This window comes from Acanthamoeba castellanii (assembly GCF_000313135.1).
Source record: "Acanthamoeba castellanii str. Neff unplaced genomic scaffold scf7180000084603, whole genome shotgun sequence".
NCBI lineage: Eukaryota > Discosea > Longamoebia > Acanthamoebidae > Acanthamoeba > Acanthamoeba castellanii.
The window spans coordinates 416584-439553 of NW_004457654.1; the positions used below are offsets into that span (position 1 = coordinate 416584).

At 56.6% G+C, this 22970-nt stretch overlaps 9 protein-coding genes across 9 annotated transcripts; 6 read left to right on the plus strand and 3 right to left on the minus strand.

The window, feature by feature from the left end:
• Window positions 1-191: 191 nt before the first annotated feature.
• On the minus strand, window positions 192-3476 carry ACA1_069350 (Alg9 family mannosyltransferase family protein; the record flags this gene model as incomplete). The annotated part of the gene is made up of 16 exons (XM_004352827.1): window positions 192-431; window positions 491-599; window positions 751-835; window positions 925-1021; window positions 1095-1167; window positions 1263-1362; window positions 1480-1549; window positions 1644-1739; window positions 1814-2041; window positions 2180-2328; window positions 2453-2547; window positions 2689-2786; window positions 2868-2955; window positions 3030-3140; window positions 3225-3324; window positions 3383-3476. The coding sequence occupies 16 exons, from the start codon at window positions 3474-3476 to the stop codon at window positions 192-194; spliced, it is 1833 nt and encodes a 610-aa protein (XP_004352879.1).
• Window positions 3477-3725: 249 nt separating this feature from the next.
• ACA1_069360 (uncharacterized protein) lies at window positions 3726-4423 on the plus strand (the record flags this gene model as incomplete). Its single annotated transcript, XM_004352828.1, has 3 exons — window positions 3726-3753; window positions 3874-3944; window positions 4025-4423. The coding sequence occupies 3 exons, from the start codon at window positions 3726-3728 to the stop codon at window positions 4421-4423; spliced, it is 498 nt and encodes a 165-aa protein (XP_004352880.1).
• Window positions 4424-4613: 190 nt separating this feature from the next.
• ACA1_069370 (S25 ribosomal protein) lies at window positions 4614-5369 on the plus strand (the record flags this gene model as incomplete). The annotated part of the gene is made up of 5 exons (XM_004352829.1): window positions 4614-4688; window positions 4762-4809; window positions 4944-5060; window positions 5131-5328; window positions 5364-5369. The coding sequence occupies 5 exons, from the start codon at window positions 4614-4616 to the stop codon at window positions 5367-5369; spliced, it is 444 nt and encodes a 147-aa protein (XP_004352881.1).
• Window positions 5370-6220: 851 nt separating this feature from the next.
• ACA1_069380 (lipin, Nterminal containing protein) lies at window positions 6221-10487 on the plus strand (the record flags this gene model as incomplete). Its single annotated transcript, XM_004352830.1, has 16 exons — window positions 6221-6367; window positions 6489-6572; window positions 6635-6700; window positions 6824-6985; window positions 7068-7170; window positions 7254-7324; window positions 7429-7593; window positions 7672-7836; window positions 7956-8717; window positions 8830-8936; window positions 9053-9257; window positions 9369-9437; window positions 9513-9714; window positions 9810-9946; window positions 10022-10242; window positions 10316-10487. 16 exons carry the CDS (start codon window positions 6221-6223, stop codon window positions 10485-10487), a joined length of 2838 nt encoding a protein of 945 aa, XP_004352882.1.
• Window positions 10488-10569: 82 nt separating this feature from the next.
• Window positions 10570-11607, minus strand: ACA1_069390 (F-box domain containing protein; the record flags this gene model as incomplete). Its single annotated transcript, XM_004352831.1, has 5 exons — window positions 10570-10774; window positions 10860-10950; window positions 11035-11151; window positions 11233-11327; window positions 11393-11607. 5 exons carry the CDS (start codon window positions 11605-11607, stop codon window positions 10570-10572), a joined length of 723 nt encoding a protein of 240 aa, XP_004352883.1.
• A 215-nt stretch (window positions 11608-11822) lies between these two features.
• On the plus strand, window positions 11823-13493 carry ACA1_069400 (PH domain containing protein; the record flags this gene model as incomplete). Its single annotated transcript, XM_004352832.1, has 8 exons — window positions 11823-12020; window positions 12146-12217; window positions 12292-12343; window positions 12386-12469; window positions 12555-12845; window positions 12883-12961; window positions 13044-13193; window positions 13283-13493. The coding sequence occupies 8 exons, from the start codon at window positions 11823-11825 to the stop codon at window positions 13491-13493; spliced, it is 1137 nt and encodes a 378-aa protein (XP_004352884.1).
• A 710-nt stretch (window positions 13494-14203) lies between these two features.
• On the plus strand, window positions 14204-15324 carry ACA1_069410 (zinc finger, C3HC4 type (RING finger) domain containing protein; the record flags this gene model as incomplete). Its single annotated transcript, XM_004352833.1, has 7 exons — window positions 14204-14241; window positions 14295-14469; window positions 14567-14634; window positions 14708-14808; window positions 14877-14958; window positions 15030-15105; window positions 15274-15324. The coding sequence occupies 7 exons, from the start codon at window positions 14204-14206 to the stop codon at window positions 15322-15324; spliced, it is 591 nt and encodes a 196-aa protein (XP_004352885.1).
• Window positions 15325-15395: 71 nt separating this feature from the next.
• On the minus strand, window positions 15396-18039 carry ACA1_069420 (RhoGEF domain containing protein; the record flags this gene model as incomplete). The annotated part of the gene is made up of 5 exons (XM_004352834.1): window positions 15396-16254; window positions 16324-16868; window positions 16954-17148; window positions 17234-17476; window positions 17560-18039. 5 exons carry the CDS (start codon window positions 18037-18039, stop codon window positions 15396-15398), a joined length of 2322 nt encoding a protein of 773 aa, XP_004352886.1.
• A 1590-nt stretch (window positions 18040-19629) lies between these two features.
• On the plus strand, window positions 19630-22784 carry ACA1_069430 (cullin 4B, putative; the record flags this gene model as incomplete). Its single annotated transcript, XM_004352835.1, has 12 exons — window positions 19630-19723; window positions 19806-19921; window positions 20031-20210; window positions 20302-20601; window positions 20673-20885; window positions 20958-21110; window positions 21190-21336; window positions 21403-21696; window positions 21796-21996; window positions 22112-22357; window positions 22447-22599; window positions 22689-22784. The coding sequence occupies 12 exons, from the start codon at window positions 19630-19632 to the stop codon at window positions 22782-22784; spliced, it is 2193 nt and encodes a 730-aa protein (XP_004352887.1).
• Between the last annotated feature and the right edge of the window lie 186 nt (window positions 22785-22970).

Sequence of the window (22970 nt, forward strand, 5' to 3'; positions counted from 1 at the left end):
CGCGTACGTTTGCTGCAAGGCGCAGCTCTCCCGCATGCAACAGAGTGCCAAGGACCAGTTCCGTCTGATCCACTAGGAAGGAAACGCAATAATAAAATCACGCACGTGGGGCCAATGGGGAACTGGCACGTGCCCACAATATCGTAGAGAAAGCCTTCATACCACAAAAGTGGGCGCTTCAACACTGGCTGTCACGACGCGCCGCCAAAGTGGGTCTTGGAGCGAAGGAGCACGTATCGGTCCCAGTGCGTCTTGCCGGCGGAGAGTGGCGAGGGAACGTAGAAGGCGCGGAAGAAGGGGTGGGCGGCGGCCGAGTTGATGAACGGGTGGGCGAAAATGACCTCCCATCGGTCCGTCTGCGCGGCGTAGTGCGGCTCGCTCTGGCCCGCAAAGTCCAGGTCCACGAGGTAGTGGCAGTCGCTCTCGTTGACCTGCGCATAAAGTGGTTCAGCATTGTTGCCACGCCTCGCCAATCGACGGGGGTTGGTACATAGCGCGACATCTCCTCCTGGTTTTGGTCGTTGAAGTCCTTGTGGATCACCTTGGACCCGTCTGGCGGAGGAGCATAGGGCCGGGGCAGCTCACCCCGGAAGGACGACCTAACAGCACACGCACCACCGCGCACACGCACAACACGCACAACGCGGGAAAGTTGGCTGGGCGTGAGCGACGGCGATGTTGCTGGCGGCATGGCGCCAAGGCCCTGCATTCATTCTCTGCACACACTAACCGCAAGGGCGGTGGAGGTACCTGACAAAAGAGACGTGGAATCGAGAGTGTGGGATCCAGAAGTTGGACGGGAAACGATACCACTCCTTGCCCACGCAGATATTCACTAAATTCGGGGAGGCCTAGCTTGTGAGCAAGCATGGTGCCATATTGTAGGGGGGGGGGGAATGTGAAGGGGAAGAAGGACTGACATACAGTCTCCGGGGAGCGGGAGGTTCGGGTCGGCGCCGTCCTTGAGTTCATTGTGGTACAGGTGATCGTACACGTACAGCGGCGCTTCGAAGTTGACGCGCTGCGAGGGGGTACAATGAACGAATGAGCGAACGAACAAACACGGTTGCACAGTGTTGGATCGGGAGAGGTACGAGAGCGGCAACACGCGAGGCCGAGAGGGCAACAAATCCGACGCAGCAGAGGAAAGCCAGTGCCGCTAAGAACCTGCAAAACAGAGAAGAAGACGACACAAACAGGGGTAAAGAGGTATCAGTTCCGCTGACGCGATTAGGGAGAGGGAGAAGGGCGGCCAAGCGCACCCCTTAAAGCGGCTGGCTTCGTTCTTGCGCGATTTGGCGGAGAAGACAGAGGCGAGGAGCGATTGCATCACGTCCAGGGCCACCACGAAGGTGAGCGCGCCTGATCGCACAAACGGTGTGTGTGTGTGTGTGTGTGTGCGTGTGTGTGTGGTGTGTGAAGCGAATCAGTCATCAAATCGACTCGCGAGAGACCACAGGGAATACGAAGGACCGGTACCGCCGAGGCAAATGAGCGGGTACATGACGAACATGAATCTCTCTTCCTTGTGCGGCAGCTTGAGCATAGCCTGTGATTGATTGGAGGAGATAAGGGGCGTGAGCTTCGGTGCTTTCAAAGGCGAGTGAAAGGCGGAGCAGGCGAATGAAGAGGTGGGAGCGTACCGCGAGCCAAAGGTAGTAGGGGAGGAGATAGAAGAAGAGCGAAACGAAATGAACGTGGGCCACGCTCTTCGACCACTTGCGGAACAACAGAGCCGCCTGGAAACGCAACGTGTGAGCGAGTGAGTGTACATTCGGGCTCAATCGGTGGCTAAGAAATGGCGAGTGCGCACCGGCAAGGCAACGAGCGAGAGAACGAAGACCACGTTGAAGTTGAGGAAGAGGTTGATAAAGTAGAAGGGCCACTCTTCAACGCCGTAGAGCTCCGAGCCCTTGGGTGCGAAGACGTTGTAGTGCACGAGGTTCCACACGGCGATGAGAGGCGACCCGTAGTAGTGGTAATCGACAGCGACCGAGGTGGAGAGGAACACCGCGAGGCCCGTCACTCCCCAGAGCAACACCTGCAAGCACGCAGTATTGACCAAGAATGCGGCGTGGCATGAGCAATCGAGACAACGCATCTGTGCGAGACGGTCACGCGAGGGGAGCCTGGGCGCAGGAGGAGGAGGAGGTATGGCAGCAGCAGTGATGATTAGTACCTTGAAGAAGCCGGCCTTGAGAAGGAGGTCGAGGCCGAGCGGAATGAAGACGACGGCAACGAAGGGCCAGCCCATGATCACCGCGAAGCAGGCCGAGAAAACGGCCAGGAAATAGTTACCGGACAGCCAGAAGCCGAACGAGAGCAGCACTGTAGAATGGCGACGAAGAGGAGATAGGCAAAGGGTGAGCGCGGACCAATCAATTGCGGGCGACTGCGACCAGGCGGATGGCGACAGGCAAGCAGAGGGAGGGAGGGGTAGAGACGGTCGAACCTCCATACATGGAGAGCGAAGACGGCAGGTTGGAGATGGAAGCGTGGAACATGCCGGCGGAGAACAGAAGGAACACAAAGGTGAAGAGGGCAACCCTGAAAAGAGAATAGAACGCGACGGTGAGCACGATGTACTATGTCCACTCTCAAGCGTCAACACAGCTGTGTACGCAGTGTATGCGTGTGTGTCATGGATTGTGTGGTGGTACGTGTGCGCAACTAGAGAGAGGGAGAAACCTTCCGCCAAACTTCTTAGCAACGCCTCGGTAGAAGACGGCTTCAGAGTAAGCACAAAAGGCGCCAAGTGCGCAGCGAATCATGATGAACACGGATATCTGAAGGCGCGTATGACGATTAGAACAGAGAGAGAGAGAGATGCAAAAAAACACGCTATGGGGGGCAGTTAGCGTGCCAACCTTATCAGCGAAGCCCAGCAATGTGAAGACCTTGCCGAGGACAGCGTGAATGCCTGCATAAGCGTAGGGACGCAGCGCAAACTCGGGGCTGCATCGAATCAACCGCACAGCCATCACGGTGAGCATGATGGCGCGCAAGGAGTCACCCGCACGGGTACGCACCTGTACTCCCAGGTTTGGAAGCCCCAGCCGTAGAGCATGTAGTGGGAGGGCTCCCAGTAGTTGAAGGTTTCATCGCAGTCGGACACGTTGTTCACAACAGCGCCCAGCAGTCTTCAGCGATGACGCCACGGATACGCAAAGAGGTTGTTCAGCGACCAAGAAGGTGCCGCCCCAAAAACAGCAGCAGGGCCATACCGGACACAGAGGAAGGAGAGAAGCACGGTCTTGAGGCGGAACACAACGTAGCCATCATCAGGCAGTGGAGCATCGCGTTCGCTCTGCACGTCCTTTGTGCCTAAAGAATGAAGACAGCGTTGAGCTGATTATATCTTATTATTGGTGCTACGTCGTACCAGATTTCTGTGCTGATTTTTTTCTGCCCACTTTGAGCTGCTCTTCTCCATCGCCCTTCTTGCGCCGCACTGGCCCAGAGCTCCTGTTCGACATGCTGGCTAGCAGCTATCGCAAAAGCGTGAAGGATTTACCACTTTGAGAAATTGCTTTTTCCCAACGCGTCGCTCAAAAAGAAAAGGCTGGGAGCAAATCTCAACTCCGTTGAGTCGGCCAAATTTCGAGTCAGGCCAATCGGAGTTTGCAGAGTTTGTTTCAGACTTATTTCTTTGTTCGTCTGGGCTGCGGTTTCTTTGTCTCTTTTCCGACCCGCACACACCGTTCCCCGCCCCTCCACCAAGCACCATGAAGATCTTCAAGGACATTTTCACTGGTACGCCAAGATCTCGCTTCCTTGCTTCGTGCTCGTTCGCGATTTGCGTCATAATGATATCGCTTCTTTGAGCGGAGATTGTTGTGTGAATACACGATTCTCATACTGTTCTTTGCGTAGACGACGAGCTCGCCTCGGACGTCTACCCCGTGGAGCTTGAGGATGATGTCATCCTGAAGTTCACCACCAAGGTACAATTTTGGTTGAAGATTTTCACCAATCGTTCCTTCATCGCGAAGCTAAACGCTCCACCCAACGTCATGGATGACAGCTCATCACCAGGACTGAGGGCAACTACGACATGGCGGGTGACGGTGGTGGTGAGGAGACCTACGACTCCACCTCGACGACCGTGAACAACCTCGTCGATGCTCACAAGCTCATCGCGACTGACTTCACCAAGAAGTCCTACATGACCCACATCAAGGACTACATGGCCCGCCTCCTCAAGAAGCTCGAGGCTGAGAACCCCTCGCGCGTGCCTGCCTTCAAGAAGGGCGCTCAGGGCTTCGTCAAGAAGGTCATCGCTGACTTCGACGAGTACACCTTCTACCAGGGTGAGAAGATGGATATCGACAACGGCATGATTGTGCTCAGCAGGTACTCCGAGGATGGCCAGACCCCCTACTTCTTCATGTGGAAGGATGGCATGAACGAGGAGAAGTACTAAGAGGAAACTGTGATTTCGCGGCCTCTGTCTCCATAAACCAACCGCATTCTCTCCAACCTTGTTGTGTTTTCTTGTGCGCGTGATTTTGTAACCCTGTTGATGGGGCACTATCATCCTGCTCGATACATCGAAAAATTTGTGGAAATTGGGCGGCGCAGATGACGCCACAGCACTGTCATCATTGAGGATGATGAACGACAGTGCTCCCCGCATCAATGGTTGTTTGCGATGGAAGCAGCTCGATTTAGCGGAGTTGGCTCTTAAGGTAGCACTCCACGTCGGCAAGAAAATGGCATTACTTGTCGACAACATGCTGCCTTTTCTTGCGCCTCTCGCAGCCTCTGTCCTTTCTTTCTCTCTCCTATCTCATAGGCGTAGCCAGCATGGTACCCCTCCGCCTCCCTCGTTCTTTGTCCTCTCTCTCTCTTGTTTGTGTCCTTCTCTCGCTTATGCGAGCGTGGTGAGGTAAACAAACTCATGATCACTGGTGATGCTGACCTCATGATTGCGATTTCTGCAGCCGAAGAAAGAGGCTGGTGGTAAGGGTGGTAAGGGCGACAAGGCCGGAAAGGGCAAGAGCGTCCAGTCGGCCAAGGGCGCCGTCAAGAAGGCCGGTAAGGCTAAGGGCAAGAAGAAGGTTCGTGCTGCCTCACTAATCAATTGTAACATTCGCCCGTTCTTACTGGAATTCAACTTCCTCCGAGCAGAAGTGGTCCAAGGGAAAGACGAAGGAGAAGTTGAACAACTTGGTCCTCTTCGATCAGGCCACCTATGAGAAGCTCCTCAAGGAAGTCCCCACCTACAAGCTGATCACCCCCTCGGTCATTTCCGAGCGTCTGAAGATCAACGGCTCGCTCGCCCGCCGTGCCATCAACGAGCTCATGGCCAAGGGTCTCATCCGTCAGGTTTCCGCTCACTCCGCTCAGACCATCTACACCAGGACTAGCTCTTCGTAAATACTTTTGGTATGAACATTCGAGATTGGGAACAATACATCTGATTGGTGAAGTCTCTGGTCTCTCGTCCTTTTTGCCAGCTCCCACCACTTGGGGTTGGTATATCTTCACGAAACAACTTTTCATTTATTCTGTTCTTTCAAAGATGGAGCTGCGCTGTCCTCATCCGTTGGGATTGGGGGCACTTCTTCATCAACCTTGAAGAAACGGGTAGCCCAGTCCATTCCAAATCGCTGTAGTGCGGAGAAGGCATGATCGTCCTCGCCCCACGAAGTACGGAAGAGGAGGATGTACGCGCCACTGGCAATCATGGCCCACGTCGCGATACGCCACTTGGCGTGCCAGCGAGGGGGCGATAGTGCTGATTCCAGCTCCGTTGCGATGCGTCGTTCATCCAAGTCCCGCTTCCAAAGTGGTCGCTTGTCTTGCAGGCTTCGGGACATGGCGGTGTAGGCTGGGAGCAGCCGAAGATGAAACGTGTGAGCGGCGGGAGCGTTGCGTTTTTCAAGTTGCGCAATTAATTTTAATCTTTTAATTTGTTTGCGCGATGCAAAGTGGCACCAAAGCCAGAACACGAGGAGCAAGATGGATGTACCTTTGATCAAAGTTGTGCAGCGCCAATTGTTACAACAGCAAACACGGCCGGCAATCGCAGGCGTTGAAGATGACAATCAAACAAGTTGCTGGCATACGCGGCATATTTTGCATTTTCTGAGCAGGAAAATGCCTTTTCCTGTCGCAACGTGGCGTCCAGATAAACAGAACTGCTGGCGAGCTGTAGTGCCACTTCATCCACAGCGACTCGAGCCCTACTGCGGAGGAGGGAGGAGCATACAAGAACATGTGGTCTGGCGTGCGCGATTTCTTCGATTTCAGCCGAGGATCGATCGACGTTCTGGTGGTCCAGCAGGAGGATGGCAGCTACGCATCCACCCCTTTTCACATCCGCTTCGGTCGTGGCCAGCTTCTTCGCGAAGAGGAGAAAATAGTACCCCCTCAGCATTTTGTTTTAAAACAAAATCATTGTGATTGATTTTATGTGCATATTCTGGTGGTGAGGATCTCTAGCGCGTTATGCACATCTGTGACCATTTTCCTCCGTGGTGCAGGTTCACATCGCCGTGAATGGAGAAGACGTAGAGGTCAAGATGCGCCTGGGCGAAGCGGGTGAGGCCTATTTCGAAGTTGACCCGGTACGCAGCTGTCACTATTATTTATCCTCTGTTCTTGCTCACTCAATACCCCCCGCTTCCAGCGCAAGAACAAAGGCGATGCGCAGGCAGAAGAGGAAGAAGTGGAGCAAGTGGAGGAGACGATCGAGGTACACATGTGGCATTCTCCACGCACACTCGGACCCGCCAACGTCCCACTGACATGCCGGCCTTCGCCGCCGCGTGTTGTGGTGTGTGTGTGTGTGTTGTGTGGTGTGTCGCGGCTGGGTCAGATGGCCGAGGAGTCAGCCGGCGTGGCCCTGCCCGTGGCAGCTGCGGTTGCCGACCTCGTGCAGGAGCCGACAACCACTGCCGCCACCGACGAGCCCCAAGAACCTCCCGCAGCCGACCAGCCCGACCAATCCGTGTCTGCTGCGGTGGATGCGGCGGAACAGGTACGTCACCCGCCTCGGCTCTATGCCACTTGACAATACGGCGGGCAATGCTGTTGCTCACCCGGTCCTCTGTGGCCTCCAGCCTGGCACGCGCTGGACGTGGGGATGGGGCCTGCTTCCCAGCCGGCGACAGGTCAACTCTCCAGTCGCTTCGCCGAGCAGTTCCTTCAGCGACCTCCCCAAGTGTTCGTTTCTTCCTCTTCCCCCTCCTGGCGCCCCGACATATGATCTCACTTCGCCCCCTTTCTCCCTCTTTTCTTTATTGCAGTGGCGAGCTTCGGCGAGGGGGAGAGCCACCTCCACGACAGTGTAAAGATGTCATCTCCCATTGTGCCGCGGGTACCCCCACCCTCCATTGCTAGGGCCGATTGCTGCGCAGTGTGCAACTACGGCTCCAAGTGCTTCTTTAACACACACTCTCTTGCCCTGGTTGTTCGGCGCAGCCTCGGCGCAACAGTCTGCACGATTTGTTGTCCGAATCGGGCGGGTACGCGTCGGACGGGGATAAGAGCGGCCAGGACGTCGGCTGGAAGCGAAAGTGGGGCATGGGCGCCCTCATCGACATGCTCAAGCCCAAGGAAGCCGAACCGGTTTACCTCATCAAGCCGGTACGCACTCCCTGGACGCTCTACCACCGTCGTGGTGGTCAGAGAGCTCACTGGCCGCATGTGATTGGGCGATGACAGGCCGATTCGGACTTTTTGTCGGGCTTTCCCGACGATGACGAAGACGGCGAGGATGAGTACTTCTACTCGGCCGTGTCGCCGCGCGAGTGCGCGTCGCCCACCAGCATCCCGCGCAACCACTCGCTAGAGCGCCTTTATCTGGACGATGTCGCGAGGCAGCTCGAGGTACGGTGCAGCTTGTGGGGTCATTGGACCGCTTTGGCCAATGAATCCGACACGGGCGGCTTGGTTGGGCTGGCGATGACACGACACACGGCACACGGCACACACACGCAACACCACAGAACGAAGACATGCTCGAGATGCAGGCGAGTGAAATCGAGCAGGAGCTCGAGCGAGAGGATCGAATGGCGAATGATGCCGAGCACGATGCGCGTCAAGGGGCGGAGAGCGAACGCGAAGAAGAGGGAGACGATCAAGAAGCCGCCGAGGCATCGACGACCCCGGAAAGCGAAGGAAAAGGCAAAGCGGAAGGGGGCGGTAGCAACGACCTCGAAGACAAGACCGCCCGAAGTGACGCAGCGACCGACCGAGAAAATGGCGGCGAAGAGAAAGATATGAACGAAAGCGAAAAAGAGAAAGAGGCAGAGAAGAGCGAAAGCGAAGAGGCTCACGGTTTGACCACGACGGAGGGAGAGCGACCCGAGCCCGTCTCGGCCAAGACGAACCAAGAAAAAAAGAGCGAACGCGAAAGCTATAACGAGGCAGGGGAAAAGGTGGAGCTTACACCACCGGTGGTCGCGCGCTCGCTCGAAGGAGAAGAGCACTGGGCCACGGAGCAGCATGTCAAGGAGAAGGAAGAGGAAACGCAGCAGCAGGAGGAAGAGGCGCAGCAGGAGAAGAGCGTCACGACGGATGATGAGGAGCAACGAGCGAGCGACGATGACCTGCCGACGCCCGCGATGGAGTCGAAGGGCGACGAGAAGGCGCGCAAGCGTTTGTTCAGCGACGAACTGAACAACGCTTCGGAGGCTCCGAATGAGAACGGGGAGATGACCGTGGCTCTCTCGCTCTGCGGCGATATTCTCCCCAATACCGCCTCGGAGGTGCTCACCGCACGCACGCACGCACGCACGCACGCACGCACGCACAGCTTTGCCGCACTGTGGACGCGTTGGCGTGTGGCTTGCTTATACGCGTAATGTGTCTGACCTCCAGTTGGCTGAGCGCGTCTTTGAGGAACACCGCCTATCCTCGGAGGAGTTTTGGAAGGACCCCAGCGGGGCCATGGCCGATTCGCGACTCGTCGTGCGCATTCGCGACAAGTACGCACTCATCGTGTGTGTGTGTGTGTGTGTGGTGCGTGCGTGCTTCTTGGGCTGCTGCACAAACGCTCACTCACCGGGCTTTGCTGTTTGTTTGCTTGGCTGGCTGGCTGCAGGGTGTATTCGGGCAAGGAGGGCGTTGCGTTGATTGTTTCACACCTCGCCTTCGGGCGGTCGGTCACCGTCGAGGCGGCCAAGGCGCTTAACCCGATCCCCAAGGGTAAGGTCCAGGCCCCGACCAAGGGCGGCCGCGCGCCTGCCACGCCCACCCGATCGTCTTCCTCGTGGCGCTGGTGGTGGTCCTCGAGCACCGTGCCCACGGTACCCCGCCCAGGCTTAACACGCGCCCAGCTCGCCAAAGACTAACGCTCACACGCGTCATGTCGCATCGTCGTGTGTCGTGTCATGACGCGGATGCATCGACCATTGCAGAGCACTCACCACGAGGCCAAGCAGTCGCGAACCGAAGGCCGGACCCTGCGTCCCACTTCGGAGCAGTTGGTACGTCACACGTTTAGCGTGGTGGGTGGAAGAGAGAGAGAGAGAGAAGTGGTTAACAAGCGTCTGCGACTACAGGCGGCACTGGGGTTGAAGGAGGGCGCAAACAAGGCCACGTTCATCGTGCGATCGGAGGCGGCCACGCAGGAGGTGACGGCGATGATCTATCTGTGGTCGCGCTTCACCAAGATCGTCATCTCGGATATTGACGGCACCATCACCAAGTCCGACTTGCTCGGCCACATCCTCCCCATCGTCGGTCGCGATTGGTCCCACTCGGGTACAACAGAACAGAGCCCCTCCCGCCCGACTCCTTTTTCGCAGTTCGTGGCTCACGCGGTGTGTGTCGTGTGTGTCGTGTGTGTCGTGCCATAGGCATTGCGCACCTGTATTCGAATATTTATGAGAACGGCTATCGCATCCTGTACGTCTCGTCGCGGTCCATCGGCCAGGCCAACCTTACTCGTGGCTACATCTCCGCCCTACGCCAGGAGGATGTCTCCCTTCCCGAGGTACGTGTTTCCGCTGGACGCTGCGCGCGCGTCTGTGTCAATCTGACGGGTGTGTTGAATGCAACGCGCGCGCAGGGTCCGGTGTTCACGTCGCCCAACGGCCTCATCCGATCGGTCCACCGGGAGGTGATCAGGAGGAACCCGGAGGAGTTCAAGATCGCGTGTCTGAAGGACATCGCCGCGCTCTTCCCTCACGGCAATCCCTTCTACGCCGGCTTTGGCAATCGACCCTCCGACGCTTTCTCCTATCTAACCGTGGGCGTGCCCAAGGGCAAGATCTTCACCATCAACCAACGGTATTGTGTGTCGTGCGTGTCGTGCGTTGTGTAGAGTGTCTCACGACCATGCGGTGAACCAAACACACGACAGGGGCGAGATCACGATGTCCAATCGAACCTACAAGAGGTCGTACATGAAGCTCAACGAAGTGGTCCACGAAATGTTCCCCGCCATCAACCAGCCTCCGCCGCAGGAGGAGTTCAACCAGTTCCAGTACTGGCGCGTGCCAGAGCTCGACGTCTCCGAGCTGGAGCCTCTGTAAAACTGTTCTTCACCACTAAACAACCACGAAACACGCACGACACGCACGGTACACATACACACAGTGGGTACTTTGAACCCCACTAAAAATCGATGTCGGCGTAGGGGCCTTCAAACTGCGATAGCTTGCCGTGGCTGAGGTTGGCGATGAGCTTTTCCTTGGTCCAGGCGGGATCAGGAAAGCCCCAGTTGTAGTAGACATTGCGCAGCTCCTCGATCGAGTGTCGGTCCAGGTTGTGGAAGTCCACGTCATCAAAGTGGGAGCTGATGCTAATCCGCAGGCCACTCCTAAAGATGCTCAAGTAACCATCGGTTGGTGGGGGGTGGTTGAATCAATCAACGCGACAGCTGATGACGATGAGGGTGAAGGTACCGGCGAAGTCCGTTCAGGTAGAGGGGAGTACCCGCCTCAAGCAGCTTCCACTCGCCGCCGTCAGTACGCAAGTAGAAATCGTGACTCGCTGCTGTGGGTGGTTGCGCGTACACAGTGCGAGGTGGGTCAGCGTGAAGCACATCTTAGAGAGAGTGAGAGAGAGAGAGAGAGGCACCTGTCAGCTTCGGGTGCTTGACACGCAGCTGCTGAATCAGGTCCTCCAACGTCTGCCTGCCGCTCACTTGCATCTCCTCGGGCTGAAAGGCCAGATTGTACACCAACACCTTGTGCTCTGTGCGGAGCGGTTGGTTTGCCGGTGGTCAGCATCACCAACACAGGGGGTCACACCGGAAAGTTTGGGTGCAGTAGGTACTCTCCACGCATTGACGGAAGTGGGCTCGCCACAGGGTCTGGTCGTCATCAGGCGATCGGAGCGCAACTGGCAACTCTTGGATGCACCACCTTCTCCTGCGTGCGGCCACAACACGGGTCAGGCTTGGCATTAATGTAAACAATGGGGGGTTAGTAGGCACCACAGCGGCTCGTCGGACTCGATGATGGAGGTCCACGAACGGCAGACATGAAGGAGCGACCGTAGGCTCCCGACGGGCAGGAACCCGAGCACGACGGCCACCATCTCCGCCGGCAGCCGGTCGAACAGGCACTCGCCCAGGGGCTTGGGCGGCCGTTTGGCGGCGGCGACGCGCTGCTGGCCACGCTTGTTGTTGACATTGCTGTACCGGCCCATCGAGTTGGTGTTGTTGAAGTTTGGGTGTTGGTCGGGGTTGCTTTTCTTCGTCTGTTGCTCCTTCACTTCATCAGCCCGGAGAGAAACTTGGAGGAACGCCTCCCACTGGTGCGCTAAACTAAGGCTGACGTGGCAAGACCGAACTGTCCGAGCTCGCAAGGTTGGCGGAAGGGTGAGGCAGGAGAGGGCGAACGGGTTTGCCATCTTCAGCGGTGATGTTCAGCTCGCTGCGAGATACGTTTTCTGCTGCTGCGGATGGCGGCAACATGACGGTGGGTGCCCTCATGCAGAGTAAGACGCGACCCGCCCTCACAGGCTACCTCGTCAAAGAGGGAGGCGTCGTTAAATCGTGGAAGAAGCGATTCTTCATCCTGCACGAATCCACGCTCTACTACTTCCGTGATAATCGCAAGGTATCGAATCTTTCATCATCCATCAATGATGAAAATGATGTTTGATTATTTGAACCAGATTACGCTATTAAGGACAATTTATCAGATGAATACGTGTGTGCGTTTACATCAATCCAACTCTGCAGGACACTATACCAGCGGGCAGGGTGAGCCTGCGCGACGCGACCGTGCGCACGGCGGGCACGGTTACAGGCAAGGTACCGGCGCTTCCGTGATATCTCGCTGTGGTCCCAGCTCGCACGCTCACGCTCATGGCCTCCTCATCATGCAGCTAAACTCTTTCGGGATTCAAGCAGCAGACCGAACATACTACTTCCAGGCGGGTACGAGGCACCATTAGTCGTGCGGTCTTGGCAGTCGTTTAGATTTGGGTCTCACTCTTGGCCGCGACGTTGTAGATTCGGACAAGGAGCGGCAGAACTGGATGCTCGCCTTGCACGCAGCCACTGGTGTTTCCTTGTGTATGACTTCCTCTCTTCGCTTCTCTACTGTGACCAACGCTTCATTTCTCACGTCCGATGCGTGCCTATGAAGCCGACAGCGAGGGAAAGGACAGGTTTGGTGGGGGCAGCCTCCGGGAAGATTCTCAGGAGGGGTCTACTCCCCAGGCCATCTGCACCAGCGATCGCGCATTCGTCACCCAGGCGGCTCGGTGGCTCATCTCCACCAAAGGCAACACCACCCGAACCATCGCTTTCGCTTTCTCTTTCGCTTTTGTCCGCGCTTTCGCTGATGGCTATTCGCCAGGCGTCTGGGCCAAGGGGCTGTTCTGCGAAGCCGGCCTCTCACACGAAGTTGCTGCGATACGGAAACAAGTGGCGTCCGGTATGTGACGTGCCAGCTTCTCTTCTCTCTCTTCCAGCTCACGTCGCCGTTTCCACAGGAGGCGAGATCGACATTTCGCATATGTGTCCGCACTCAGTAGCCGCGGCCCTCAAAATGTACGTGCATAGATTGTTCACTTGATGCTTGGTCGTGCGCGTGTATGAGTGTGACACGTGAGTGAACATGTGCGCGCTGTAGGTCATTGCGTGAATCTGGCCCGCTTATCCCGCATTCGCTGTTCCTGCGGTACGTGGCTGTGGCTGAGGGCCACAAGAGCGATCGCACACGGCGACGAGAGCTAAAGGCCCTTTTCGACGACCTGCACACATCTCAACAACAAATCCTCAAGTACGTCTCGTTGCTGTTTATCATTTTGATGCTTAATAGGAAAGTTGTGCCATGACAATGTGATGAATAACGCTTGTCGTTGCTTCAAGCTTGGTCGTGGCGCTCCTGCAGGAAACGAGCGATCGAGCACCCGATGAGGGCACGCCGGCTAGTCATCTCTCAGTGATCTTTGCGCCGCTCATCGCTCCCAACCTGGATCTACCGAGCTACTTTCCGCAGCTCGCCTACAATGCTCTCCTTCTCATCACCAAGGACGACGGTGACGACGACGACAATGGCGACCATGTAGTAGCGGTCTAAAACCCTTACCTCCCGCGAAATACACCGTGCATCGTTGCCGAGGGCTGCGGTGCTCTGTAAACCTTTTCAAAAGAGGGTAGAGAACATTCCTCCAAGCGCCATCTTTGCCAACCGCGAGATGCACAATGCACCATCGGATGGTTCATGGCTCCGGTCTACTGGAGCGCACGTGTGAGAGCGGCGGCTTGCGACCGGCGTAGAAGGTTTCGGCCGAAGGGGTGCGAGTTGGTCTGTGGAAGCCTTGCATTTCTCACACTTTTCCCGTGTTTTTTCAGTGCAAGCAGATCTGCCACGAGGAGCGTGTGCATCTCACCTTTGTTTTGCGTTTTCAGGTCCCCTCGATCGGGGCTGCGAATTCGCAGCACAATGCAATGCCCCGTGTGTTTAATCACCCTGCCTAGCGTGGATCCGCACGTCATAAATGCACACATTGTAAGTCTGCCAGCTCTCCACAACCAGTTAATAAGAAAAATAAAGCAAATAAATCGATGGGCGTTCCTAGTGAGCTCGGTATTTAGTATTTTTCTTTTATTGTTTATATAATTAATAAATTCAGCATCCTTCTCATCCTCAGTAAAATCCTTTGATTATGGTTGTACCAGGACGAATGCTTGACGAACCAGTTCCTGGCGGAGCAGCAGCAACCAGCGCGACCACGACCTCAGGAGGACCCCGCTGCGTTTCTTGACGAGGTGAGCCTCGATGAACAGATGGCCCTCGAACTGGCACGAGCGGCCACGGATGACACGTACGCACCACACCAAGCCACACTTTGCCACAAGACACGCGACTGACATACAGAGACGATGTTATCATCAGAATGCTGGGCTTTGGCATGTACAAAGACAACACATTCAACTGTCCGTATCCTGGCTGTGCCAGCAAACTCGAGGCCCAGGAACTGCCTGCCCACGCCGCCACCAAGCACTCGGCCTGCATACAGACCCTCAGTTGTCCCATCTGCGAGCACGAAACCGTACTGCCACCCACTACTTCTATTTGCACCGCACCACCGCACTCAAGCCACTGGCCCCCCAACCACTCACCTCTTGCATCTGGCTGGTGGCACACAGCGCACCACCTACACACCCAACGAAAACACGAACCTTCTCCAGCACCTGGGCAACGCGCATGGCGACCTGTACGTGCGCGCGTTCTTTTCACATTGCTTTGCCATATTGTCAACACTCACCCCGTGTGGTGCTGATGGGCAGAGCTGAAATTCATCAGGCGTTGATGATGTCGCGAAGCATGTACGTGGAGCAGTGCACCAAGCCCGTGGAGCTCCCCAAGGAGGTCGGGAAGGGCTCACAAGGTACAAGCTTGAAGCTGTTGCCCTGTCTCTCGGGTTTACGCGGCGTGCGCTGACCACCACCACATTAGTGCAAACGCTGCGGGACAAGGTGCCGGACCAGGAGTGCCAGATTTGCCTCCTCGACTTCAACAAGGGCGATCGAGTCACCTGGTACCGACACAAGCCGCTGTTGATGGTGCCGCTCTTGGTTCTTCTCACGCGCTTTCCGCTTTGCCTCCCAGGATGGATTGCTTCTGCGTGTTTCACGAGGAGTGCATCGAGACGTGGTTCAAAAAGGTCAGCCATCGCGAGTGCCCGGTACACAAAGACGACTGAAGGTCTGCAGGGTCGTGGGCGCCTGCAACCATCGGCCAAGCCTCCCTTGCCATCGTTCTCTCCACACACACACACACACACGGACAGCACGGATGGATGTACAGAGTTCTTCTTTCTTTCTCTGCCTTTAGTCTTTCGTTTTATTCCCAGTCATTCCTCGTTCTTTTATGCGACGTGTTGGGCAAAGATAGGATGAAATGATAAAACGTTTATGTTACAGGTGCGTGTTACATCAAAAATAAATAAATAACTTACATAGTGTGCAGAGACTGTTAGTACAATTGCGGTGTTTTCGGGAGGAAGAAGCTGACGGGGTGGATCGACGGTCGGCTCAGCTTCGCAGCGGAGCACGACGGCGCGGGCGACGTGGGAGCCGACGACGAAAGATGTGGTACTGGCGTTGATGGCGACGAATTCGTTGGGCATGAACGCGGGGTAGTTGGCGTGGAGGAAGGGGCTGTGGGCAAGGCCGGAGCAGGCGCGGTCGGGTCGAATGCAGTGACCTCGAGCAGGTCCGTGGAGGTGAGCGACCGGGAGAGCTTGTGTTTGTTCTGAGGGCAAACGCTGTCGGACTTCTTGTCCGACCGGCATCTGACCTCCTCGTTGGACGTCGTCACCGAGCAGGACAGCAGAGTTTGAGCCGCCTCGCGGGCAGTGGTCATTTGGTGCACAGGCACTGTGCCATCGCTGGACGAGAGGGTGGCGCTGCGCCGCCGTGTCTTGCGCTCGAGCTTGTCCTTGGATCGGGCGCGGGCTGTGAGTCGGTTGAGCGCGCTGCTGGCTGTGTGCACGAGCGAGTGGGTGAACGCGGGGCCCTGCGGCCGGGGAGACAGCGGTGTGGAGCTGCCGGACACGGTCGCGGAGGATGGCTGGGAAGAGGTGGGCGACGAGGAGAACGACTGCGAGGAGAGCGGCGAGGCCGACAGCGACGACGAGGTCGACGACGAGCTGGTCAGAAGGTAGTCGTTCGAAGCGCGCTTGCGTTTGGGAAGACGTGGGATTGAGGGGTGCTCCACCGACGTGCTGCGGGCCTTGAGGCGCTGCTTGACCGCCTCCACTCCGGTTCTCTCGCTCGACGGAGGGAACTTCTCCAAGAGTGTGGGCAACGAGCTGGGATTGTTGGTAACCAGGCTGTTAGTTGTCTAGTTCAACAGCCAGGGCTTCACTCACAAAAAAACAGTTCAATGAGGGACAGCGTACTGTGAGCGGGCCTTGGTGCTGTTGGTGTAGAGCGAGACGCTCTGGATGGCCTCCTCGAAGGCCTCGCGCCAGGCCACGCGCTCCTCCTTCTCCTTGGTGTGGAGGATGTAGTGGGTGCCGTCGGCCTGGGTCACCTTGAGCGCGTGGGTCACGCTGCCGGTCTGGTAGGACTGGACGCTGGCCGACAGCAGCTGGAGCGAGTCGATGAACTGGTAGCGGCCGGCGCCCTTGTTGAAGAAGGTGCTGCCGCGCTTGGGCCGGGTCATGAGGAGGGTGTCGCTGAACAGGAAGAAGTAACGGCGCTTGGACTTCATCGCCTCCTCGTCGTAGATCTTCAGGAATCCCTCGCGGATGAACTTGCGGCCGGGCTTGATGAACGAGTCCGTGTACCCCGAGATGAGGTAGCTCAGGTTGAGGATGACGGTGAGGTTGTCGAACTTGCTCTTCTCTGTGTTGATGTAGGTCGCCACCTCCTCCATCTTGGGCAGTACCACCGACAGCTTGCAGTGGTCAGGGTGGGTGGGCGGCGTGTTGTTCAGGAGGTCCTGCAGAGAACGCCACATGTAAGCCCAAGAACGACGATACAGAAGGGGGGGAATCGATTGTGCTGGTGCTGGTGCTGGTTCGTACCCGAAGAAGTAGGAGGTATCGAGGGATGCGCTGGATGGGCGTGACGAGGAGCGAGCTGAAGCTCAACCGGCCACCGCGCTCCTCGAGAGCCTTGGCCAGCTCCTTGAAGATGAGGGTCTGGTTTATACGATCGTAGGCGTCCATGCTCGCCTGGTATGTGTTGACGAACGACGAGTAGAACTTGAACGAGTCCGTCTGCTTCGAATGAACCGGGTTGCGAGGGAACGTTAGCCCGTTACATGGGAGATTGGACAACCAGAGAAGTTACTGGGACACGTACCACGACCAGAAACGCATCGCCCAGCTGGAGCTTGGCGTCGTTGCCCGAGTCTAGGTGGACTTGCATGGCCTTGAGGCTGCTCAGAAAGGCGTCGTTGAGCTCGTAGATGGTTACGATGTTTGAGAAGACCTCCTTCAGATCCTCCCAGGTGGGCAGGCAGTTGTGTTGCTGGTGGCGGAGGCGCTGGTAGAGGGGACTCTGGCTGGGCGATTTTACGGCCAGTTCCATTGGCTCAAAGAATCCCTGGTGACATGATCACATATGAGTCATGTGACCAGGGGACCCTTTTTGTAGAACGATGAAAGAGAATGGAGGGGGGCAGGTACCTCCACCATGTCGCGAAGGTGCCTGACGTAGGTGTTCTCAGTGGCGAGGATCTCGCGGATGATATACCTTCGCTTGCGGTAGGCCCTCTTCTCGCGGTTCTGGGTGGTGTTCTCGCCCTCGCTCTCCTCGGAGGAGCTTAGGCTCGAGCCCGACTCCCCGGTCGAACCGGAAATGTAGTCGTCTTCGCTGTCGTCCCTGACCGACCCTTGCCGCCCCTGGGGGTGCTCCTCGACGACAGGAATGCAGAGGAATTCGCCGGCATCGCTGGCGGCTTTGGCTCGAGCCGAGGGGCTGTGTTGGTCGGGCGAGATCGCGGTTGTGCTGGTGTCGGCCGATAGATCGGTGGAGAAGTCGTGCGACTTGGGCCGCTTCTCCCGGGGGGAGAAGGAGAGATTGGTAGGGTCCACCGGGAAGCTCTCGCCGCTGTTGATATTGACGGTGACGGCCGGGGTGTCGAGGTCGTTCCTGTCTAGCTTCATCTTCAGCAGGCACCCTGTGGTGTTGCGGCGCAGCATCCTGCCGACGTACTATGCTCTCTTTATGTAGAGGACGTATGATTGCTTCAAAGTGGTGTTCCTTGGTGGGTGCTGGTCAGGTGTGCGGTGGGGTCAGAGGTGTGGTGTGGTGTGGTTGAGCTGAAGAGAATGAGTAAGAGTCTAGCACTCGCATTCGTTTTTGGTGTGCTCCAAGGAGCCGCGCAGGTGAGGTTGTTGTGTGCTGGAGTAGTTTCAACGTGATATTTCGAGCATGACTAAAAATGCTCTAACTCGCTTTTGCCGCTTCACATACCCTCTTTGTATCTTTGCCGCTTCACATACCCTCTTTGTATCAAAAGCCCATAAAAGCCGCGGTAAGATGACCGGAGAGAGATGGCCGGAGTCGTGTGTACTGGTCTGCACCCGGTCAAACCAGACTTGCCCCTTTGAAAGTGGTGGCTCCCTTGACAGCAGACCTAATACTAGATGGGGTGAGAGCTGATTGGAACCATCCTTATCGGTACGGCAACCGGGTAACTTCGATGACAGAATTCAGGTCCGGGGGCTCTAGGCATTCCCATGCCAACGAAGAGGGAACATCTGTGAGAACGACAGCACGTTTGTGCTCGGATGTTCGAAAGAGGCATCGGGGTTGCCGCTCTGAAAGAAGGTGGGGTTGGGAAGGCCAGCACCCAAAGAAGAGCTCTTGCCTGCGCCACCTTTTGCATGGAACTTTTGAGGTGGTCGAGCGGGTCGGCGACGTCTTGCCGAAACCAGTACAAGACTGAGCCAGGGCTTTTGTTCCTCAAGACATACTGGACATCACCATCATGGGTAACTTTCTGCACGATCTCGCGGGAGGCCAAGATTCTGATGGTGGGTCTGGACGGCGCCGGAAAGACACGCCCAAGGATTCAAGCTGGCTTGCAATCAGCGAGAACGTTCTTTGCATCCCTATCATTGGTTTCAACGTCGAGACCTTCTCTTACAATAACATCCACTTCCCATGTGGGCCGGCCAGGACTGGATCCGCCCGTTGTGGCACTACTTCCAGGGCACCGACAGCTTCGTTGTCGACATTGATCGCCGATCACGATCGAGTCGAGGCTCGCTAGCATGCTCCAGTCGGAGGAGTACAAGGAGTCTGTACTCTCCTAGTGTTCGGCGCGTCTGCTGCCCGGCGTCGTAAGCAACCACCGGCTACGGCGGAGGGCATGGAGTGGCTCGCAGTCGCCCAAAATTCTGGCCAGCAGCAAAGCAAATTCCTTGGCGGGTTTCTCTCTTTTTTCTTTTCTCTTCTTCGGCCCTACGCAACCCACACGCAATCTGCTCTCCATCTCGCCGCGTTGGTAGAGGACCTGAGGCTAACCCCATTGATATATGTCTTCACTGCAATCGGAACAAAGGAGGAGAAAGAGCCCCGAACCCAGCACCTCGTCCTCTTCGTCTTCTTCTTCTTCAAAGAGATCCCGCCTTGACGATCGGCCATCTTCACCTTCGCTCAAGAGGAAATTTGAGAGCGGAGCATCTGGGTCCTCAAGCCCCTTCGCCTCGCCCACCCCATCACCTTCCAAAAAATCGAAGCACACGAACATGGCCACAAAGCTGAACGGATCGTCAAATGGAGGTCTGAGGAACAGTGCTGGCAGCAAACCTGTCAAAAAGCTTGTAATCCGTGGCCTTAAGAGTGCGTCTAGCTGCTGTTGCAACATTTGCTTGCAGATGCTTGCGGGGGTGCACTAATCTCACCGTACTCTTTGCCTGCGCAGCATCGAAGGGGCTGCCTGACGATTACGAGCAAAAGACATGGGAGAAGCTGCAGGCCGCCATCGCTGCCGTGCAGAACAAACAGGCCGTCCAGTATGGTGAAGAAGAGCTCTACAAGGTAGCTCACCCAGCTCATCCATCTCAGGCAGTTCTGTAGATCTTTTCTTCGACGAGTACCCATGAGCTCATGGTGTCGCATCCCGTCCATATGTACCCGTGCACAATAGGCCACCGAGAACCTGTGCTCGCAGAAACTGGGAGCAGGACTCTACAGCAAGATCCAGGGCGAGTGCGAACGCCACATTCGCGCTCAGAAGGCCGCCCTGCAGCAGCTGGTTCGCACTCAAGAGCCGTCTAGCTTCCTCATCTCCGTGAACAACGTTTGGAACGACTACTGCCAGGCTATGGTACGTGCCGGGCCGTGGTGGATCCGTGTTCGCTCAGGTGGCCATATTTGCTTGAAATCCTGACCACCTTCGCTTTCTCCGTTGCGTGCAGTTTTACATCCGCAGCATATTCTTGTATCTGGACCGCACATACGTGATCCAGACAGCAGGCGTCAGTTCGCTGTGGGATCTGGGCCTCCAGCTGTGGCGCGACAACGTCATCGCCGACTCAGAGGTGGAGAAGAAGCTCATCGTCGGCCTGCTCAGCCTCGTCGAGCGCGAGAGAGACGGCGAGATGGTGGAGCGGGACTTGATCAAGAATCTCATTCGCATGCTGGCTTCCATTGGCGTCTATGCCGAGCGATTCGAGAGGAGCTTCGTCGTAGCCACTGGCAAATACTATTCGCAAGAGGTACGCTCCTCTGCAGATAGGTGGGTGCTTCCCCTTACCTTCAGCTGGTCTCACACGCGTGCGCTTGGCAGTCGGCGCGTCTGCTAGCGGATATGGAGATGGCGGACTACTTGGCCCACGCGGAGGAGCGACTGGTGCAGGAGGAGCAGAGAGTGACACACTACCTGGAACCCTCCACGCGACGTCCGCTGCTCACCGCCGTGGAGAATGCCCTCATTGCCGCCCACGCCGACGGCATTCTCCAGAAGGGATTCGACCGTCTCGTCGACCAAGGCCGAGTTGCGGTACGTGCCTCGTCGCCAAGTTGTCGCCTTCCTAAAAGCTTACTAATCAAGCCGTGCATTGTTTATGGTCAGGATCTCGCCCGGCTCTACACACTCTTCTCCCGAGTACAGAGCCTGCCCTTGGTGCGAGTCGCTTTCAACACACACATCAGGGCTGCCGGAGCTGAGATCGTAAATGATGCGGAGAGGGACAAGACGATGGTCCCTACGCTGCTGGAACTCAAGGTGCGCCGCGCAACCCACCCTCGCGACAAATTTGTCTCAGACCTGCCCACCTCACCGAGGACATGCTGTGTGAGCGCAGACCAAGCTGGATACCATCTTGCGAGACTCGTTCCACTCGACAGACATATTCGCGCACGCCATGAAGGAGGCCTTCGAACATTTCATCAACACCCGAGAAAACAGACCCGCTGAGCTCATCGCCAAGTTTGTCGACGCCAAGCTCAAGGTAATGCCACTTTTGTGGGCTCTTCGTGAGTCTCCTCCCGTTACTCACAATCGTTCTATGCTGCAGGCTGGCAACAAAGCGGCTACCGAAGAGGAGCTCGAAGCGTTGATGGATCGTGTCATGGTGCTGTTCAGGTTTATCAACGGCAAAGACGTGTTCGAGGCCTTCTACAAGAAGGATCTCGCCAAGCGACTCCTCCTGGGCAAGAGTGCGTCGATCGACGCCGAGAAGTCGATGATCTCCAAGCTCAAGACCGAGTGCGGCAGCGGCTTCACCTCGAAGCTGGAGGGCATGTTCAAGGATGTGGAGTTGTCGAAGGACATCATGATCTCCTTCCGCCAGTCTCGCCAGGCTCAAGAGGTTGGTTACACCTCCGCTCTGGCCTTCTTCTTTCATTGTGCAAGTTTAATTTGCCCCGGTGGAGACTGACCCGTTTTGTGATTGTGTCGGACTATCTAGCTGAAGGACCTGGAGGTCAACGTGAGCGTTCTGACGACTGGCTACTGGCCTGCCTACACTCCGCTTGACATCAAGCTGCCGCCGCAGCTGGCCCACTGCCAGGATGTCTTCCGAGCGTTCTACTTGGGCAAGTACCAGGGCCGCCGCCTGTTCTGGCAGCACACCCTCGGTCACACGGTCCTCAAGGCCTTCTTCCCCAAGGTACGGCTGTCGTAGCACTCCCCTCCGCACCCAGCAGCGTTCCCCTGCGCCGCCATCCGCTTACATTATAGCATACCCACAGGGACGCAAAGAGCTGGCTGTGTCGTTGGTACAGACGGTGGTGATGCTTCTCTTCAACGACACCAAGTCGATCTCGTACAAGGACATTGCCGAGGCCACGGGCATCGAGCAGAAGGAACTGAAGCGGACGCTGCTCTCTCTCGCATGCGGCAAGGTGCGCCCACTGACGAAGGAGCCCAAGGGCAAGGAGGTGGGCGATGACGACGTCTTCAACTTCAACGACGACTTCCGCCACAAGCTCTACCGCATCAAGGTCAACTCTATTCAGATGAAGGAGACCGTACGCCCGCCCTCATCTCCAACCAGCTCACACCTGCTACTCACCGTCACTCTTTCATGGCGCTGGCCCACAACGTAACCTGATAACAGGAGGAGGAGAACACAAAGACAAAGGAGAGCGTGTTCCAGGACCGACAATTCCAGATCGACGCTGCCATCGTGCGCATCATGAAGACCAGGAAGACCCTCACGCACAACCAGCTCATGGCCGAGCTCTATCAGCAGCTCAAGTTCCCGCTCAAGGTATCATTCCAACCCCTTCCCCATGCATTTCCTTCTCTCTGTTGGTTGACGACAGACGTGGTCTAAACTCATACTGTGACACCTGACAGCCTGCGGATGTGAAGAAGCGAATCGAGAGCTTGATCGACAGAGAGTACCTGGAGCGCGACCCGAAGAACACCGCCATCTACAACTACCTGGCGTGATCCTTCGTCTTCAACTGCTTGCTTCTTTGTTGTCTCTTTTCTTTTTTTGTAAATTGACCCGTTTTACGCGCATACCAAGCATTTCAGAGCGCATTATTGCGGCAGCGCAGAACAAATCAAAGAAGCAACGGCCTTGATCCTTGCGCACGCAACAGCCCTAGCCTTCCATTCAATTTGCCCAGGTCG